This window comes from Microcaecilia unicolor, chromosome 1 (genome assembly GCF_901765095.1).
Source record: "Microcaecilia unicolor chromosome 1, aMicUni1.1, whole genome shotgun sequence".
Taxonomy (NCBI): Eukaryota; Metazoa; Chordata; class Amphibia; order Gymnophiona; family Siphonopidae; genus Microcaecilia; species Microcaecilia unicolor.
In genome coordinates, this window is record NC_044031.1 from 299,457,110 (window position 1) to 299,477,899 (window position 20,790).

Genomic DNA, 20,790 nt, shown 5'->3' on the forward strand with positions numbered 1-20,790 from the left:
TGCCGTGCACTTCTGTTACTGCCGGGTTCGCACGACGAGTGCTTCACTTGCTGCACAGCCATTTCTTTAAAAAAAGAAAGTCCTACTTTTTACCCGCTGAGGTAAAAGGGGGCCTCGGCACATGCCAAAAACACGTGTCGACGCCAGCAGAGGCCCACTTTTGCCGCAGCTTGGTAAAAGGGGCCCTAAGTTACTTATAACAGTGGCAAGAATCACAGTCCTTAAAACTTTCATATTTAATAATGATTTAGCTGATCGAATCATGTACTTAAGGAAGAACTTTTTGGAAATATGGGAGATATAAGATTTAAACAAAAAGTCCTCATCAAGAATAATGCCTCATATTTTCATGTTCTAATAGTGATGGGAGAGCTTGCATTTACCCATAGTATCCTGTCTATTGAAAATCATACTATTAGACTTTTCAGGGTTAAGCTTCATTTTATGTGTAGCCAGCCAAGTAGCAACCTTATCCAGTATTGAGTTCAGAGATTCAACTTCATATTTGTTTTGGAGATTGACAATAGATAGAATCTTAAAATCATCAGCACACGCAAACAGTGTTAATTCTACTGAATAAGCTCTAAAAGTGGAGCCTACAAATATTGAATAGAATTGAGGCTAAAAGAAATCCCTAAGGAACCACACAAGACATGGAATATGACTCCGAGTAGGAGCCATTCCAGCGAACTGCATACTGTCTATCATCGAGATAGGGATGAAACCATAATTATGCAGTACCAACAATGCCAGTAGCAGAGTCTAGATAATAATCATGCATGATCAAGCAAATCAAATGTGACAGAAATATCCAATGACAGTAGAATCACCATTTTAACCTTGTCTAGACGATTTTGAAGAAATGTAGTCAAGCTTAGTAATGCTATTTTTGTTCTGTGAGCTTTACAGAAACTGGATTGCTTTGGGTGCACAACATTGGTCTTTAATGATGTAATACTATAGGCAAGTTTGCCACTGGGTGAAAATTAGTGACAATAGAAGGTCCCAATAAAACATCTTCAAGTCATAGAATTGCAAATTTTCATGATAGTGTAAGTTTGCCACTTTGAAGACTAGCTACAAGCATCTGAAGTAGAATGGTAGTAGTATAGAATCAAATAATGGCAGAAATTTGGAAGTCAGCACAAGGTCTCCTGTATAGTGGTTTCATTGGGTAATGTAAAGGTAAATAAACACCTATCTAATGCCAGATTATCTACAGAACCAGTCTGAGCAGACTCAAAGCCTGAAGAGCTATAGAAGATGTTTGGTAGATATTAGTTTTATCAGAAAAAAATATTGCTATGTTTTTTGCAGTAATTTGTTTGGTCTTGAGGGATGTTTCACAGGGCAGTATACATAACTTAGCACCTCACGATAGCACGTACAATCTGTGTGGGCTCTGGGGCATGAAAGGCCAGCCTTTTGGGTGGCACCTTGTGCTCGCACAGCCCTCTGTAGTCAATGTACTGCCCCCCTTACACATTCCTTTGCCTTGTATGTGTGTGGTGTAGGGGTTAGAGCTGTGGGCTCTTCAAGCAGGGGATATGGGTTTGATCCCCACTGTCACTCCCTATGGTTACTATTTCTTTTCCCTGCCATATCTGTTGCAATGTGCTAAGTAAATGTGTGTGACATGCTGGGCACTTTCATATTGCTCACAGAAGGGTACTGTCCAACATCCCTTCCCCACTCTCCTTCCTTTCCATGTCATCTCCTAGGTTTGGAGATGGCTGCATCACATTCTAGTGGATATGGGGGATGTAGGCACACTGTAATGAGGGCACAAGAGGATCAGGAGCTCAGACTCCTCGGGTGAGAAATTGAGCTCTCTCCTAAGAGATATGTTACCCAGACTCAGGGATGCCTTTCCACGTGCAGCACTGTATATGGATGATTTGTCTATTGAGATAATGTCTTCCTGTTCCAGAGGACTTTTTTTAACACAGGGACCACTACCACCATTGGACATTTTCTGTAGTGTATTTCTCATTAGCAGAGATGACAGAATGTTTATGTCGTTTGTATTATATCATTTATTGGACATTTTTTCAATGCTTTTTCGACTGCAAAGGGCCTATGCGTGTCTAGCATGCACCAAATCAGCATTACTGCCCTGCAACCACGTGCCCCTGGTGGTAATTCTGAATTTGGTGTGCGCCAAAAACACGCGGTAGAAAATATTTGACCACAGGGCACCTATCCGGTGGTAAATGGTAGCATGTGAGATCTTACCACTAGGTAAATGGGGGGCAATGTCTCAGGCTGAAAATGGATAGGCTCTGGTTTCAATTTTATCACATGTCCATTCTACAGACCGTTAAAAAATGGCCCTTTTCTTAAACGTGGTAAAAAATGGCCCAGCACATGGCCAAAAGATGCGCACGCACTAATGCAGACCACTTTTTACCGTGGCTTAGTAAAAAGGCCCCCAAGTTTTTGGGATGCTTTGCGATAGATAGCTTTTAAACATTTGGACATCATATCGAAAATGCCCCTCGAATGTTACCTTCTATAGTGACCTCTTTATTTACACCCTGAGCTGAAGAACAATCAGTTTGAGAGCTATGCATATATAATGTTTTTGAGGTTTTTACATATAATAATACTATTTGTTGTTTTAGTTTCCTGGTGCTTGTGAAGTATTTAGGATAAGTAAGATGCTTTTGCAAGACCTGTAAAGTACATTATGAAAACAGCTTCTTCCACATGTACTATTTTCTTGCCCTCTCTTACTAGTTTATTTTTTCATTAGAGGGATTTACGGATTGATTTCATAATGGACTCCCTCACTGCAGCAAACGCTTCATTCACTTTTGACCTTTACAAGCAGCTGAATAAAACTAAAAAGGATGAAAATATCTTCTTCTCCCCTCTGAGTATTGAATCTGCATTAGCCATGGTGTTAATGGGAGCCAAGGAAAATACTGCAGCCGAGATGGAAAAGGTAAACCTGAACTAAATACAATAACATTAAACCCTACATAGTTACCTTCATAAAGAAAGTGAAATGCTTTGGTTCCTCTTTTTTACAGGACCAGGAGTACAGTGTGGGTAAAATGTCTTTAATCATTTCTGTACCTTTGAAGAACTAGAGGGAAGATCACTTCCTGGGTTCTACATTTCTGGACTCTCTTCACCAAAGTTTCTCACACCACTCATTCCAATGGCTTCATTGTTTGGGCCAGGCCTGTCTGAACAAAAGCAAATATGTTAACTGATTTCAGTTGTAGCAGGACACCACAATGTGCCCTCCTTGCAGCAACAGGAGGAACATTCTGGGTCCCTGTTCCAGATTACTGCTAGTTAAACTAATGAAGGAGTAATTTAATCTGGGAGAATCCCAATTGGAGGAGACTATGAGGGGCATAATCGAAAGGCGCCGGCCATCTCTAAGGGCGCCCATTTCCGAGGACAGCGCCACAAAGAGGCGGGGCTGACCGTATTTTCGAAATGAGATGGGCAGCCATCTTTTGTTTTGATAAAACGGTTGGGGCCGGCCAATCTCAACATTTAGGTCGAAATGTTGAGATCGCCGCACTTAGAGATGGCCAGCCTCGATTTTCAGCCATAATGCAAACCGAAACCGGCCATCTCAAATACAACCAAATCCATGTCCTTTGGTCATGGGAGGGGCCAAGATTCGTAGTGCACTGGTCCCCCTGACATGCCAGGACACCAACCGGGCACCCTAGGGGGCACTGCAGTGGACTTCAATAATTGCTCCCAGGTACATAGCTCCCTTACCTTGGGTGCTGAGCCCCCCAACCTCCCCCCAAACCACTCCCCACAACTATCCACCACTACCATAGCCCTAAGGGGTGAAGGGGGGCACCTACATGTGGGTACAGTGGGTTTTGGGTGGGTTTTGAAGGGCTCCCATTTTCCACCACAAGTGTAACAGGTAGGGGAGGGTGGGCCTGGGTCTGCCTGCCAGAAGTCCACTGCACCCACTAAAACTGCTCGAGGGACCTGCATACTGCTGCGATGGACCGAAGTATGATATTTGAGGGTGGCATAAGAGGCTGGCAAAAAAGTTTTTAACGTTTTTTTGAGGGTGGGAGGGGGTTAGTGACCACTGGGGGAGTCAGGGGAGGTCATCTCCGATTCCCTCCAGTGGTCATCTGGCCAGTTTGGGCACTTTTTTGTGACTTGGACCTAAAAAAAGGGACCAAATAAAGCGGACCAAATTCTCGTCAGGGCCGGCTTTCTTTTTTCCATTATCAGCTGAAGCCGGCCATCTTGTAAGCAAAGCATGCCCATGTCCCGCCTTCTGTACACTGCCGACACGCTCACTTGAAGTTTGGCTGGCTCTGCGACGGAAAGCAGTTGAGGGCGGCGAAAATCGGCTTTCGATTATGCCAATTTTGCCAGCCTTGAGAGATGGGCGGCCATCTCCCGATTTGTGTCGGAAGATGGCCGCCCTTCTCTTTCGAAAATAAGCTGGTATGTCTGCAACTAGTTCCACATCCACAAAGGAGAGAAGGATTGGAGCCTAGAAGCAGTGTGAATGCATGCTTGCAATCTCCTTACTTTATTTAAATGGACTTTACAGATAATTCTAAAAGAAGTCGTCTCCAGCATTGGACTGTTGTTGAAATTGCTGCATATTTGGGTGACCTCATAAGTGGGTGTAGTAGCCATGTCCCAGTTAGGAGTCTGGAGGACAACCAAAGATGTCCTCAGTGAGATACAGCCAGTGGTGTGCTGGAGCCGGCTCTCACTGGTTCTGCAGAGCCGGTTGTTAATTTTTGAACAATTTAGAGAGCCGGTTGTTCTGCTCTCAGCTGCGACTTGAATGGGGGTTTTTTTTCCCACAAATTGCAGCAGGAGGCTGGAGGCACGCATGCCCAAACACACCAGCTGTCACCTGATATTGGTGCATGCGTGGTGTGTGGCAACCCTGCCTCCTCGTGCTGCACTGCAGGAAAGAGGTTCGTGTCCGAGTTCCTGATTCTCTCTCCCCTGCTGCTGCCCTTCCCACTGCCCCATGCACTGAACTTTGTTTCTTCCCTCCGTATCTGCTCCCTCTCCCTGCCTCCCTCCTTCAACCTCTCCCCCCCCCCCCCCCCCCCCATCCCCGCCGCAGTTGGACCGGATCGTTACTTAAATGCAGGCAGGCAGGCAAAGGACACTGTCGGGACCAAGGAGGCAGCCGATCTACTCCAGGGTAAGAAAGGAAACCAATTTGTTTAATCTTTGTTTTCACTCCCCCCCACTGCTGTCCTCTAGTGAACCAAACAAAGCAATCAAACCTACGATCTGCTGCATCCACATTCTCGTTTTTTTTTTTAATTCTTGGTCCATCTGTAACAAGTCTAAAGCTGTTTCAATTGGATAGACAGTGCCTTAAAAGGTGGAGGACAAAAGTTTTTGTTTCGTTTTTTTTTTTTTTACTTATTGGACAGATTTTTTATTTATTTGAAAGCTTTCCATATAATATAAATATCATGAAATAACAATTGACTATCACTAAAACATCTTTAAAAATGATTATAGCTGGTAGAAATAGCAATCTTAAACTTTGTATTTTGTGCTCATTTTTCTACACTAAAAAAAAATAATAAATACACTGTCTGTATACAATACAGATGGCCAAATTTCAGTGAGGATATCCTGTTTCCTGATGGGTTCACCTTAACTGTTGTTGTAATCTACCTTGGGAAGCCTTGTGTTATAAAGATGATGATGGAATATATTGAAATTAAATGGAAGTAGATTTAAACTCTCCTTTCATTGGGGCACATGGAATCAGATCTTAATCTGTTTTGTACAAGTTTACCTTTAAGATACACAAATGGATTATTCTGTTTTGAACATGTTTCAGAGTCAAGTGGTTTTATTAGTCAAAATAAAAATATTTTGTTTCTTGCAGATTTCTTTTGTTTAAACATAAATGGGCCATAAGCCCCTAATGCAGCCCATTGGTTTTCTTATATTTAGTTCTTGTGATAAATTATTCTGTGTCAAAACTGAAAACTCTTGTCTCTATCTGGTCGATAATAAAAGGAGCTCATTATGAACACTATCCACCCTAAAAGGTTGTTTTGTGGCTGTACATGAAGAATTATGATATTGGCTAAATACGTGTATGTGTGTGTCCCTAGTCCTGCATCCTAAGTTTATATAATCCTTTCAAGAAATCCAGTTAATCTTTTAACTTATTAGTGGAGCATAACCGCAGAGTCATCGTATGGTCGCATCTTCAATATCGTAATGCTAGTGCCCATCTAAGGAACAGCCAGGTTATTTTGAGTTAGTCTTCACTTGCTTTCCTTGTGCCATCACTATCCAGCAGGTAGGCAGTGTCGTAAAAGATGGAGGATAAAGGATTTTTTTTTTACATTAAAAGAAGGTAAATTTGGATGTAAGGATTGTTTGAAAGCACGCTCCCTCCCCGGGTATAGCCAGCTCTGCAAATGTTTTGTTTTTTTTTGGCGGGAGCGCAGAGGTGGCCGGGGGGGGGGGGGGGGGGCATAGAGGTGGGGGGGGGGGGTGCAGAGGTGGACCAGGGAGAGAGCCTGTTGTTAAAAATTTACCAGCACACCACTGGATACAGCCTCTACAATTGAACACAATACTCCAAATGGGGCCTCACCAATGACTTGTACATGGGCATTAATTCCTCCTTTCTCTATGCAGCCTAGCACTAATCTGGCTACAGCCACCACCTTAGCACATTGTTTTATTGTATTAAGATCCTCCAATACTATTACTCCAAGGTCCATCTCTCAGTCTGTGCCCATCAGTCTCTCACCTCCTAGCAAATACAGCTTTTCCAGGTTTCTACACCCAATGTGCATCTCTCTGCACATCTTTGCATTACATTTTAACTACCAAACATTAGACCATTTTTCAAAATTTTTAGATCATTTCTCATGGTGTCCATTTCCTCTGGGGTGTCCAATCTGATGCAAATATTTGTGTCATCCGCAAAAAGGAAACTTTTCCCTCTAACCCTTTGGCAATGTTGCTCACAAATACATTAAATAGGATCAGCCAAAGTACAGATCCTTGACTCTCACTCTTACTTGTGAGATACTCCAATACTCACAGTTTCCTCTGTGTCAATTCCATTCACCACCACCCTCTGATGCAAGAAGCCAGCTCTGTGGGTGCTGTGGATGCATGAGCATACCCAATATTGAATATACTCCTTGACTGTGTCCAGGAAGGGGTCATTTCCATTGGGTCCAGCACATCCAATCGTTTTGAAAAGTTGGCTCCTATGATGTCTGTCAGTCAACCAGTTTCTAATCCATTTCCCCACTTTGGGTCCTTACTCCAACCCGCTCAAATTTGTTCATGAGACTTTTATGAGGAACTGTGTCAAAGGCTTTGCTAAAATTCAAATAGACCATATCTATAGTGTGTGCCCTCATTCCAGTTCTCTCGTCACCCAGTCAAGACAAATCAATCAGATTCATTTGACACAATTTTCCTTTGGTAAAACCATCTTTCTTAGGCTCTTGTAAGCCATTTTACTATCTTTTCCTTCAGCAGTGTCTCCATAAGTTTTCCTACCACTGAAGTGAGGCTTACTAGCCTGTAGTTTTCCACTTCCTCTCTGTCACCATTTTTGTGGAAATGGACCACATCCACTCTTCTATAATCACATGGAACCTCTCGTCTCCAGGAATGTATTACACAAATCTTTAAGCGGGCCAACCAGAACATCTTTGAACTCCTTCAATATCCTTGGATTTACCCCACCCAGCCTGATGGCTTTGTCCACTTTTAGTTTTTCCAGTTGTTCATAAACACTTTCTTCCATGAATGGTACAATGTCTACTCCACTCCCATGTATGTCTTTGTTTAGTATGTTTGCCATTTCCTCATCACTCTTCACATATCAGTTCTCATCAAATTTCAATCTTACAATTCTCTTTCTAGCCTTCCTCTTTTCCCCAATATACCTCAAAAAAAGTCTTATCACCTCTCTTTATGTCTCCAGCCATTTTTTCTTTTGCTTGTGTTTTCGCCAGCCAGAATTCCCTTTTCATTTCTTTGAGTTTTATGTGATATTCTTTCCTGTGTTCTTTTTACATATTTCTGAATGCTACCTTTTTTGACTTTGTTACTTCAGATACTTTGGTGAACCGTATCATTTTCCTTTTCCTCTTGCTTTTGTTTATTTTCCAGAATCACATTTAAATTATCGTGTATGGTCTTTAAGGTTTCTTGTTTGGGACTACCAAGATATCTTACAGAAAAAATGATCTAAGGAAGAAAGTTGTTGTCCTTTGCATTTATCTCAGTGTTGTCTACTTCAGCTTTCTTCTTTGCAGACAATTCGATTAACCTCTACCAAAAATAAGGTCTTTCATTATATAAGTCCTCCTTTATGAAATTCTTTACCTGCTAATGTTTGTAGTTGTTTTAGTTCTTTTGGTTTTTGAAAAGTTCTGAAAAGTTGGATTTTTAAGCATACCTTTAATGAACCATAAGTTGTCTAGAATTCTTTAGTTTTATTTGATTTGCATTGTTGTAATTTTCTTTTGTTTACATTTGTATTTGTTTATTTATTGAAAATTGCTAAGTTGTACAGAATATTGGTTTTATTGTGAACCTCTTTCAAACCTTGTAGTACCAAACGGTATATCAAGTTAATAAATCGAATCAAAGAAATGTTGCCATTTTAAAGCACCTTTCAGCTTGGAGCCTGTTATTCTTACTAACAATAATGGACACTATTTACAACCAAGCTTAGATCAAGCTGTAATTTTTATTTTAAAGGAGCAAGAGACTGCAGAAACCAATCAGATAAAAATCCTTGGTTACACCTGCCTAAAATATCAGTCGATGTTATGTTTCTATCATCAGGCTCAAAAACTCCTTTTTTTTTCTGTGCCATCATTTACTGTGCATTATCCAAAAAAAATACTGTATGTCATTTTAAAATATTTTAACGGTGATTCAAAAAATCAAAGTTGTTTAGTGCATTGATGTAGCAGCACTTATCCTAAAGTTCAATGGGGCCACCGTTTCACCAGTCTTGTGGCTTCTTCTAGAACTCGTGCTGTTTAATTTCACCGTAATATATTTCCAGTGACAAAATTTCTCTTCAAAATGGCTTTGCCTGTTATTCTTCTTTTTCCTTTTCACATTTTTATATTGTGTTTGTTGGTTTCTTGTGGGGTTTTAGGGGGGAGGGGATTGAAAGTGCAAGGGCAAGTATGTAATTTCTTGGGGAGTTATATTCAACCCACAGTGACAAGAGGCTTGTAAACCGCTCCCAGCCATGGGCTGACTTAAGCTCAGGTAGTCAATGTCGGGGACGTGCATGGCTCCTGGCATTGAATGTTCAGGTATGTGTGCTCATCTGGAACTTAACTGGGCACCAGCCAATATTCAGACCAGTGCCCAGTTAATTCAGCACATAAAGCAAGGATACCTGTTTTGCTGTCCTAACTCTATGCGTTTACTTAGCTGGTTAACAGAATGAATATTGCTGCTCTGCCCAAACTCCACCCTGGCCCACACCTAACCTAGCCAGTTAGGGGATGGCTGGTTAGCGGTGATTATCAGTTGCACCTGGCTAAGTGCTGCTGAATATTTGTGGCTGGCTAACTTAGTGGGGCTTATCTGGGCAGGAGTCTCTCCTGCCTCAGTTAAACACTTTTGAATATCAACCCCCTTATTTTTATCTTTTATTTTGTTTCCACCCCTTTTCAATTGATGTAGGCAAGTGTTTTTTTCAACATTCTGCAAAATTCTGCTTAGTAATCAGGGCCCTTAATTTGTTTTGAATTATTTTCTTGTATACCTTTTCTTCTTTCTGCTGTGTTGGAAATATATAGTTAAGTCTAATTAAAACAAAATTAAAAATCCCATAATCAACACAAGAAACTAAACAAAATGGAAATGTTTGGCCAGCACACCATGGGAGAATTCTATAACAGCAGAAAAAAGTGCCACTTGCACACGCTTTTACCTTAAGCACTATTCTATAAGGGCACGGAATTGTAAGGAAGTTGTACATGTGGGCGGAGCATTGGTGGGAACTGGGAATGTCTCCAACTAGAAGCACCAGTTGTAGAATTCTATAAGGGTTGAACAGATTGGTGCATTTAGGCACACCCAATAATGTCTGCCATTCACAAGGCATAGGTGGGTGTGTCTCCATTCTGGCTTGCCGATACAGGTTTGCACTAGTATCCTATAATGGAATCTTGGCTCCCAGATAGTGTTTTAAAATTAGATCTCCCTACACTGTCTCATGGAGGTCCCAAGGAAGTGCACGACAAACACAGAAGAAGACTAGCCTCCACACTTGGAAACCCAAAGAGCAAAGTCACAGCAAAGGAGACAGAAAAGATGATGCCAAAGAAACTTCTACTGGACTCAAAAAAGTTCACAGCAAATGTTTATTGAAACAATCTGGACTCGACACAAGTCATGTTTCGGCCACTCTGGCCTGCCTCAGGAGTCCCTGTATAATTGCAGGAAGATGAAAAAGTCTTCTGGGGATGTGCAGCTAGCAAACTCAAAAGCTGTGAATAGGCAAAACTTCTTTCCTCAAGTGTACGCTGTCAGAACAGGACAAGCATCACCTCAGAGTCATCAAACCTGCAATTATTGTAGCAACAACATACAGGGACTCCCGAGGCAGGCCAGAGTTTCTTTGGCATAATCTTTTCGGTCCCAAAGAAGTGCTAAGCTATAGAATTATCCCCATATGTCTAGTGTTATACAAATGAGAGAATATTTCATTATCGTAAAGGGGAGTCATTGTCCAAATCAAAATATTATCTTTGTTTTCAACTACAGGTACTTCACTTGGGTGACACTGAAGGGACTGCAGATGCAGGAGCTGGAAACACATGTGAAGGAAATGTTAACAAGCAAACCTTTCTTCCTCCTCCACCTTTGCTGGTATTGTAATTACATCAAAAATGTAATAAGAGTCTGAACTATTTATCACACAAAAAAAAAGAATGCTGAATAGTCATTAAGGCCATTTTGGGTTCTATTATTGGAATATCATCATTTCCCAGGGCTGAGAAGGCATTTTTCAAGGTTATCCCTTGAGGGAGTGAGTGCCTCTTTGTTATAGGTTGTACCCTGCCAGAGCCCACTGTAATCTATCTATTCCTAGGTTTTTTTGATTCTTTGTGGGAGTGGAGGTGTATTGTTTTCATGTTGTAGCCTAGAAAAGGCCCTTTTTACTGCAAGTAAGTTCTTCCCTGACTGTTTTGGAGACAAATGGGGCAAGCTCTGACACTCCAACTGGTTTGTCTTATGATCATAAAACTGCAACTACTACGCTGAATAATAGTCATTTTGATTATTAGGTTAGAGATAGAGCAATACAGGTGTGATTTTGACTTAATTGAAGTCTACTGGCTATGTATCTTGCAAATACTATATATGAAAATGCAACCCTTGGGCATGAGGGCAAGTGATAAGGAGGGAGGGAGGGAGGGTGCCCAAAGCCAATAGACCATATCTAAACTGGCGGCAATTCAAAATCTCTTGTTTATAAAGGCCAAACAAGGAAAATAGTGAAACTAGTGTAAGGGGTGCTGTTCTGGTTGTGCGGTGGTCCATAAAAGATTCATATTCCAGGACCCCAAAGAACATGCACTTCTCCCAGTCCCAGTCCCTGGGAATCTGCCCTAAGCAATATTCTATTAAGGGCATGCACCCTTTATAGAATAGTTTCCAAATTTATTAAAATTTTGCTACCCAGTCTACAGGAATCCAGTCAGAGCAGCTTACAATCTGAAAGAAAAGGGAGGTTTTGAGACGCACAAAATTGACTTACCATGCAATTATGCACATGTACTTATGCACTTAGGTACATAAGTGTTACCATACTGGGACAGACCGAAGGTCCATCAAGCCCAGTATCCTGTTTCCAACAGTGGCCAATCCAGGTCACAAGTACCTGGCAAGATCCCAGAACAATACAATACATTTTATGCTGCTTATCCCAGAACAGTGGATTTTCCCAAGTCCATTTTAATCATGGTTTATGGACATTTTTTTTTTTAGGAAGCTATCCAAACTTTTTTAAACCCCGCTAAGCTAACTGCTTTTACCACATTCTCTGCCAACAAATTCCAGAGTTTAATTACACATTGAGTGAAGAAATATTTTCTCTGATTTGTTTTAAAGTTACTACTTTGTAGCTTCATTGCATGCCCCCTAGTCCTAGTATTTTTGAAAAGAGTAAACAAGCAATTCACGTCTACACGTTCCACTCCGCTCAGTCTCCTCTTTACTCAATGCAAACACACTCTTATCCAAAAGAGCAAATTCTCCCAGGCACAGAAATCTCCTCAAACAATCACTCAGAGACACACATGGAGTGCATCAAGAAATGGGCAAAAATAATTAGTGCTTTTAGGCAGTTTTTCTGTCCTGAGGCTGTACAGCATTGAATAAACACTGTAATACTCTATACTCTTCCTTTATTTGTACATTTAATCTCTTTCAATAATAGTTCATCTTTTGGGGTAAAGGGTTTCCTTTATACAAGGGTAAACCTATTCCCTTCTAAAACAGATACACACTGGTGCTTTTTTTCAAAGCAGACAGACGTCTCAAAATGGTCAACAAAAAAATCCATCTGCTAAAACTGTCCACAATTTTAAAAATGAGGAAAAAGGATGTTTTATGCAACAGTTCATCCAGGGAGTAATTTACTAAGCCGCAGTAACATTTTTAGCTCACAGTAGGAATCAGTTGGCAGTAAACACTAAGACACCCATAGGAATGTAATGGGCATCTTGGCATTTACCGCCAGCTGATTTCTACCGAAAAATATTTCTGCAGCTTAGTATAAGACCCCTCCAAATAGCAAGGGAGTGTGTGACTTGGACATGAGTGGAATTAGGAAGTCTTTCAGTGATAATCGAATGGAAAGAATTGTCCAAGGCAAAAAAGAAGAATGCTTTTAGCTTGAGGCATGACCCCTCCTTATCTAATGGTCACTGACCTCCCTCTCCTCTGAAAGTGAAACTGGAAAGTGATACTTGGCTCCATGACAAACATCATGTATTATATGATCATAGTCAACAAAGCAGCATGCAGGTCCCAGGAACAGCCTAGTGTGTAATGCAGTGGTCAGTAAAAAAGAGGACCCAAGTCCAAATCCCTTTGTAACTTTTTTTGGGGGGGTGGGGGATAAATTGTGAGTCCTCTAAAAAAAACAAAATACCTACTGTACCTAAATATGGGCCCTTTTTACTAAGCAGCGGTGAGCCCAATGTGGGCTTACCGCTCGCTAAACAGGAAGTACCGCGGCTACCGCAGCAGCCCGGTGGTACTTCCCACCCATAGCGTGCCGTCATATCCAGTGCTAAAAATATATATTTATTTTTGTAGTGCCGGGGTGTATCTGACGGTAATCGGGCAATGCCATGCACTGCCAGGTTACCGCTAGGTTAGTGCGGGAGCCCTTACAGCCACCTCAGTGGGTAGTAGTAAGGGCTTCCATCCCGAAATGGCCACGTGGCAAGAGTTTTACTTGCCCCACAGCCATTTCCTGCAGGAAAGAAAGACTTCCCTTTTCCCGCTGTGGTATAAGGTGGCCTCAGTGCACTTGAGAAACACGCGCCAACACCAGTGCAGTCCCCCTTTTGCCACAGCTTGGTAAAAGAGGCCCTATATGAGACACCTGCAGGCTTTACAGCTACTGTATTGATGTATAGTTGGGTACAATAGGTGTTTTTCTGTTCCTGGAGGGCTCACAGTACAAAGCAAAGGAGTTAAGGTAGGACTTGGATCTGCTTTGCAGGGACATCTGTGTGGCTATTTTTTTTTTTTTTTGTTAAATGATGCAAGGCAAACGTTCTTGCCTCTGTTTTTTTGTCATTCATAATTTGGATGAGTTACTTTGGAAAATGGCACTTCATTTTGGATGTTTTCAGCATCACTTCACACTAGACACAAACTCAAATCTCAAACACAAAGAAACAACTCAACTGAGCTAAGTGAGGGTCCTGAACTTATCCTTATACTAGATTTTAAGTAGTTTACCAATAGATTGTAATATAAAAAGTCAAAAGACACCTAGAAAAAATAGAAAACACTTTTCTATTTTGAAGAAAGGAAGGAAGGCAAAATTAGGATTTCCTGGGTTTTTTTTTTAATTTATTTATCAATATTTCTGATTTACAACCAAGCAAAATACTTGTACAGAAAAGTAAGAGTCCCAGCAATAACAAAAATAAAAGAAAATGAAACCAAAAAGAAGAAAATAAAAATATACATTTGGAATTAAACTCATGGTCCACATTATATGATCCAAGATTATTAATAATGGAGAATCCAGTGGCATACCTAGGGTAGTTCACACCCGGGGCTGGTCATTTTTTAACACCCCTCTCCAAAATCCAGTACTAGGCATACTGAAAATACAAAACACTCAGGACCTATAGAGCAATTCTACCATACCATAAGCAGTAATTTCTATGAGTCACACAAGGAAAAGGAAAGTACCTTAAACACTACAGTGAGCACTAGAACATCAATTCACCAATTGTAAAACGAAACCAGACAGAATAGTACAGATCCTCGATCCTGCACAGTCAATGCCAACTGAAAGCCATGACTTTTTCACAAACACAGATACATCCTAATCCACTATAGAATAAGTAATCATAAACTTTCTATGTAGACAAAAATTAAACTGAACCCCCCAAGATGCCAGATTCTGCATACAATGCAACACCACAGAAACAGAAAATGTCCCCTAGTACTGTGCAAAATATAAAGACAGCAGATGTAAATTTGAAAAAACTAACAAATACCAATCACCACTTTACAAATTAACAAATAGAAATAAAACAAATAATATCATTTTATTGGACTAATACATTTAGCTTTCAGAGGCCAAAACCTCCTTCCTCAGGTCAATAGATTATAGTGCTGTTACAGTATCCTATCCAGACCTTAGGAAGGGGGTTTTGTTCTCCGAAAGTAAAATGAATTAAAATTAGTCCAATAAAAAGATTACCTTATTTACATGTTCTATTTATAAACATTTATTAACACAGCTACAATACTACTTTATCCTAAAGCAAAAAAATAAAAATATATATTTTATTTATAGTTTCTTATCTCTGGTTTCTGCTTTTCTCATCTTCTTTTCACTGTCTTCTTTCCATCCAGCATCAGTCTTCGCTCTCTCTCTGCCATCCAGTGTCTGCCCTTTCTGCTGTCCCCTCCATCCAATGCCTGTCCTCACTCCCTGCCCTTTCCATCCACATCTGCCCTCTATCTCTCCCCCTTCCATCCACTATCTGCCCTTTCTATCCCTTCCATCCACTGTCTGTACTTTCTCTCTGCCCCTTCAATCTACCATTTGTCCTCCCTCTCCCATCCATCCAGGGTCTGCCCACCCTCTCGCCCCCCTTCCATCCAGGATCTGTCCCCTCTCTCTCCCCCCCTCTTTTCGGCCCCCAGTTCTAGCCCCATTATCCCACCTGCCCCTAGTTCCAGCCCCAACCCACATCTCCCACCTGCCCCCCTTTTCAGCCCCCAGTTTCAGGCCCACTATCCCATCAGTCCCCAGTTTCAGCCCCAGCCCTTTTCTCCCACCAAAGTTACTTCAGTGGGCTTTACAAAAGGAAAAGTACAGTGTGGCGCTGGTACCTGCAGTTCCAACTATACTTAGGATTGATTCTCATTACTCACAGCCTCCAACTTCCCCAAAATAGATGATAAAGCTGCCACTGTAATCACCAGATAACTTTGCAAATCCAAAGTTTCCAAAACACCCATAGGTTGGCTCTGTGCCTCACATTGATCAGTCTCTATGGAGCTTCTCAAATGCAGATTCAGCCAGAAAAACAAAAACTAACTAAACAGTATATGACAGAGCAATACAGGCAGAAATAGATATTAAAAACTATGGGTGTGCAACCCAAATATTTATCACCTGGACCAGATGGTATACATCCCAGAATACTGATAGAACTAAAAAATGAACTTGCAGAGCTATTATTAGCCTTAAGTAATTTATCTTTAAAATCAAGCGTGGTACCAGAAGATTGGAGGGTGGTCAATGTAACACAATTTTTTTAAACGGTTTCAGAGGTGACCTAGGAAATTATAAACCAGTAACATTGATGTCAGTGCCGGACAAATTGGTAGAGATTACAATAAAGAATAAAATTACTGTGCATATACATAGGCATGGATTAACGGCACAAAGCCAACATAGATTTAGCCAAGGGAAATCTTGCATCACAAATCTGCTACAGTTCTTTGAAGGGATGAAGAAACATGTGAATAAATGTGAGCCAGCTGATATTGTGTATCTGGATTTTCAGATGCCATTTGATAAAGTACCTCATGAATGAGTCCTGAGGAAATTATTAAATCATAGGATAGGTGGCAGTGTCCTTCTGTGGATTAAGAACTGATTAAACAGACAGAAAGGTTAAATGACCAATACTCCCAATGAAGAAAGGTAAATAGTGGTCTGTACTGGGACCCAGGGCCGGCGCAACCCCGTAAGCGTGGTAAGCATGTCAGGAGGGGCACTGACCACTGGAAGCCGCCACAAGCCATGCTTACCACCACCGGGCAGCTCACAGTTCCAGCCCCAGCTGCAGGCAGCTCTCAGTCCTCACCTGCCTGCTCTCAGCTTCCTGAAAGCCCTCCTTTCCTACCTGCTGCCCTGCGTTTAAATCTTTTATTTTATTTCAAATCACAGCGCGGCGGCAGCAGCAGTGAAAGCAGCAGGCTAGCCTCCAGCCTTCCCTTCCTTCTCAGTGTCCCACACTCCTCTGAAGTAATTTCCTGTATCCACAAGAGTGGGACACTGAGAGGGAAGGGAAGGCTGGAGGCAAGCCTGCTGCTTTCACTGTTGCCGCCGCCACCTCTGCAACTTGAGGTAAAATAAAAGATTTAAATGAAGGGCGGCAGGAACAAAAAGGGGGATGTTGTAGGAGATGAGAGCGGGCAGGTGTAGGCTGGGGCAAGTCACTGGACATGGATGGGAGGGAAGGGCAGAGGAGAATCGCTGGACATGAATGGGAGGGGAGGGCAGGGGGAGAGAGGAGAAATTGCTGGACATGGAAGGGAGGGCAAGGGATAGTGGAGAATTGCTGGACACAGATGGATGGAGAGGGCAGAAGAGAGAGGAGAATTGCTGGATATGGATGGAGGAGAGGGAAGGGGAGAAAGGAGAGTTGCTCGACATGGATGGATGGAGGGGAGGGCAGGAGAGAGGGGAGAGTTGCTGAACATGGATGGATGGAGGAGAAGGCAGGAGAAGTGCTGGATATGGATGCAGGAGAGGGCAGACAGGAAGGAGATGCACATGGATGGAGGGGAGGGGAGAAATGCTGGACATGGATGGAGGGGCATGAAGATAGAGGAAGTAGATGCACATGGATGGAGGGGAGAGGAGAGAGGAGAAATACTGAACATGGATGGAGGGGAGAGAGGAGAAATGCTGGACATGGATGGAGGGGGGAAAGGAAAAATGCTGGACATGGATGGAGGACCAGGAAGAGAGAGGAAGGAGATATATAGGGATGGAGGGGAGGGAAGAAAGAGGAAGGAGATGTATACTGACGGAGATGAGGGAAAGGGAAAAGAGGAGAAAAACTACACATGGATGGAGAAAATAGGCAAAAACTGGATCCACTCTATACCTCCTCCAATCAAGTCCATGGAGGACCCAGCTTCTCATCTTTCCCCCTAAACCAACCTCTCCTCCTCCCCCATTCTCTATTTCTGTGGATAACACTCTTATTCTGCCTGTCTCATCAGCTCGTAACCTTGGGGTCATCTTCGACTCCTCCCTCTCCTTCTCTGCACATATTCAGCAGACTGCTAAAACCTTTCTCTATAATACCAGCAAAATTCGCCCTTTCCTTTCTGAGCACACTACCAGAACCCTCATTCACTCTCTTATCACCTCTCGCTTAGACTATTGCAACTTGCTTCTTACAGGTCACACACTTAGCCATCTCTCTCCTCTTCAATCTGTTCAAAATTCTGCTGCACGACTAATATTCCGCCAGTGTCGTTATGCTCATATTAGCCCTCTCCTCAAGTCACGTCACTGGCTTCCTATCCGTTTCCGCATACAGTTCAAACTCCTTTTATAGACTTATAAGTGCATTCACTCTGCAGCTCCTCAGTATCTCTCCACTCTCATCTCTCCCTACATTCCTCCCCGGGAACTCCGCTCACTGGGTAAATCTCTGTTATCTGCACCCTTCTCCTCCACTGCTAACTCCAGACTCCGTTCCTTTTATCTTGCTGCACCATATGCCTGGAATAGACTTCCTGAGCCGGTACGTCAAGCTCCATCTCTGGCCATCTTCAAATCTAAGCTAAAAGCCCACCTTTTTGATGCTGCTTTTAACTCTTAACCCTTATTCACTTTGTTCAGAACCCTTATTTTATCATCCTCACTTTAATATTCTGTCTGTCTGTCCTAATTAGATTGTAAGCTCTGTCAAGCAGGGACTGGCTCTTCATGTTCAAGTGTACAGCGCTGTGCACGTCTAGTAGCACTTTAGAAATTATAAGTAGTAGTAGTAGTAGCTTTTACCTATGGATGTAGGACAAGAAATGAAGAAGAAAGGAGGAAAGAAAAGAAATAAATGGAAAGGAAGTCCAGGAAGTGGAGTTAAGGGTGCAGATAGAGAGCAGCAGAATCAGAGACTGGGACTAACATGATCAGAAAAACAAAGTCACCAGACAACAAAGGTAGAAAAAAATCATTTTATTTTCATTTTAGTGTTTGGAATATGTCCAATTTGAGAATTGACATTTGCTGTCTTATTTTGCAATGTATAGCAATGTGTTTCTGTTTTTCTGGTATTGTGCTGAATACAGAGTCTAGCTTCTTAGGATTTCAGGTTAATTTTTGAAGAATTTGAAGAGGGGCTATCTCTGTTCTGCATGTGTGACTGCAAGGCCAAGTGTCTGAACAGGGATCTGTTTGTTAGGTTCTGAGATTTTGATAGCATATTGTTTCAGGATTGGCCATAGGCGCCCGGTATAAGAGGCTTGGGGAGGCTAAGCCTCCCCAGCCCAACCTTCCACACCTGCTGCTTTCTTCCTAATATTGCCCCTCTCTTTCCCCCCCCCCCCCCCCCCGCCCCACCTCACCTCTTGCCTTAGGCTGTAGAGGTTTTCCTTCCCTGTCTCCTGTTTCCACCTCTGCCGTTCCTACAGTACTAATTATAAATCAAAGCTGTGTGGGACCATGACTCTCTGCACACTGCAGATGCTGCCTCCTCCTCTGCCGGCCAACTTTCAATGAAAGAGGAAGTTATAGCAGAGCCGGGTCAGCTAGAAGTGGTAGCTGCAGCGTGCAGAGACCTACAGTCCTGCACAGCTTTGCTCTATAATTAGCGAGGCAGAAATGGCAACAGGAGGGAGGAAGCCTCTGCTTTCATAGGCACAGCTGTCGGCTGTGCTGGTCACACACCTTCTGACATCAATTTCCTGTTCCAGAGGGGGAAGGACTGGCAGAGAGCAGGCAGCCACACCTATGAAAGCAGAGGTTCCGCAGTTTGTTTTTTAAATTGCTGCAGCTCTAAGGTGCAGGAAGTTCAGAGAGAGAGAGAAGAGGGCAAAGAGAAAGAGGGGAGATTCTGTGTGTATATGGGGGGGGGTGGAGAAAGAAGAGGCTAGCTACAAGGGGATACAGAGCAGAGGGACATGCTAGCTGAAAAGGGGGGGAGTAAGGTGGGAGAAACACTGGATATAAAAGGTGGAGAGAAAAAGGGATATGCTGTATGAAAAGGGGGAAATAGAGGGGTGTTGCTAGATGAAAGATGGAAGAGAGGAGAAATTCTGTCAGGAAAGGGGTAGAGAGAGAGGAAGATACTGGCTGGAAAGGATGGGGGGAAATGTTGCATGGAAAGGGTGGAGAAAGAGAGGGGAAGATGCCGCATTGAAATGAGGAGAATGGAGGGATGCTGAAGGGAACAGAGGAGAAATACTGGCTGAAAGGGATGAAGATGGGGAGATGCCAGATGGAAAATGGTAGAGGTGGGAAATCTGCATGGAAAGGTGGAGGGAAAGGGGAGATATTGAATGGGAGGGGGAGAGGATAGAATTAGTGAAAGACTGGAGAATATAAGGAAGGGGAATAGAAGAACTGGGCTGAGGGAGGGAGAAAGCTGTAGGTAGATGCAGTAAAAGAGAGAAATTGAATAGTAAGAATAAAAGAAATTTGGACAGAGAGGTGGAAAAATAAATAGACTAAAGCTGATAGGAAAAAAAAATAAATCTTGGAGACAGATGTGTTAGAGGAAATGAAGATGACAGGAGGAGAGAGAGAAATAACAAACAGAGAGAAAACCCAGTGAAGAGAGCTAAGAGAAGACAAAGGAAAGTAGAAACTAAGGACTGGGACTGACACAATGAGAAAAATTGGCCAGACAACAAAAGGTAAATAAAAAGACATTTATTTTTATTTTAGAATACATCACTGTTCACATGGCCAATAGGAGTAAGCTAGACTGAGGAGCTAGGACTGATCAAGAGCCAAGTGTTAGACTACCTGCACATAGTACTGCACATACTATTCTCTTTAGTATATTGTATTATTTTAAATTTTTTTGGTACATAATTCCCTGAGTGTACTCAGTGTGCATGATACCATCAGTTACAGAGGTACTAGGGGGAAGAAGCTGGTAGGGTTCTTCTGTACTGTGCTTAAAAATGCATTTGCTGTCCCTTTCCTGTTGATATAGGTGTTGACCCCTAAAGTTTTTAACTTGACCCCACCCACCTTAGCCCTGCCCATCTTAGCCTCCCTAAACAGTTGAGTCATCGACCGCCTATGGGATTGGCAAGACTGTT

The 20,790-nt window shown here is 42.3% G+C and overlaps 1 protein-coding gene across 1 annotated transcript in view; it reads left to right on the top strand.

The window, feature by feature from the left end:
- The window catches only part of LOC115472915 (ovalbumin-related protein X-like), a 134,444-nt gene that overhangs the window by 6,316 nt on the left and 107,338 nt on the right, over positions 1–20,790 (top strand). The window contains exons 2-3 of the mRNA XM_030207435.1: positions 2,758–2,947; positions 10,771–10,875. Coding sequence (XP_030063295.1) covers positions 2,780–2,947; positions 10,771–10,875 — 273 coding nt within the window. The 5' untranslated portion in view covers positions 2,758–2,779. The remainder of the gene's footprint in view (positions 1–2,757; positions 2,948–10,770; positions 10,876–20,790) is intronic.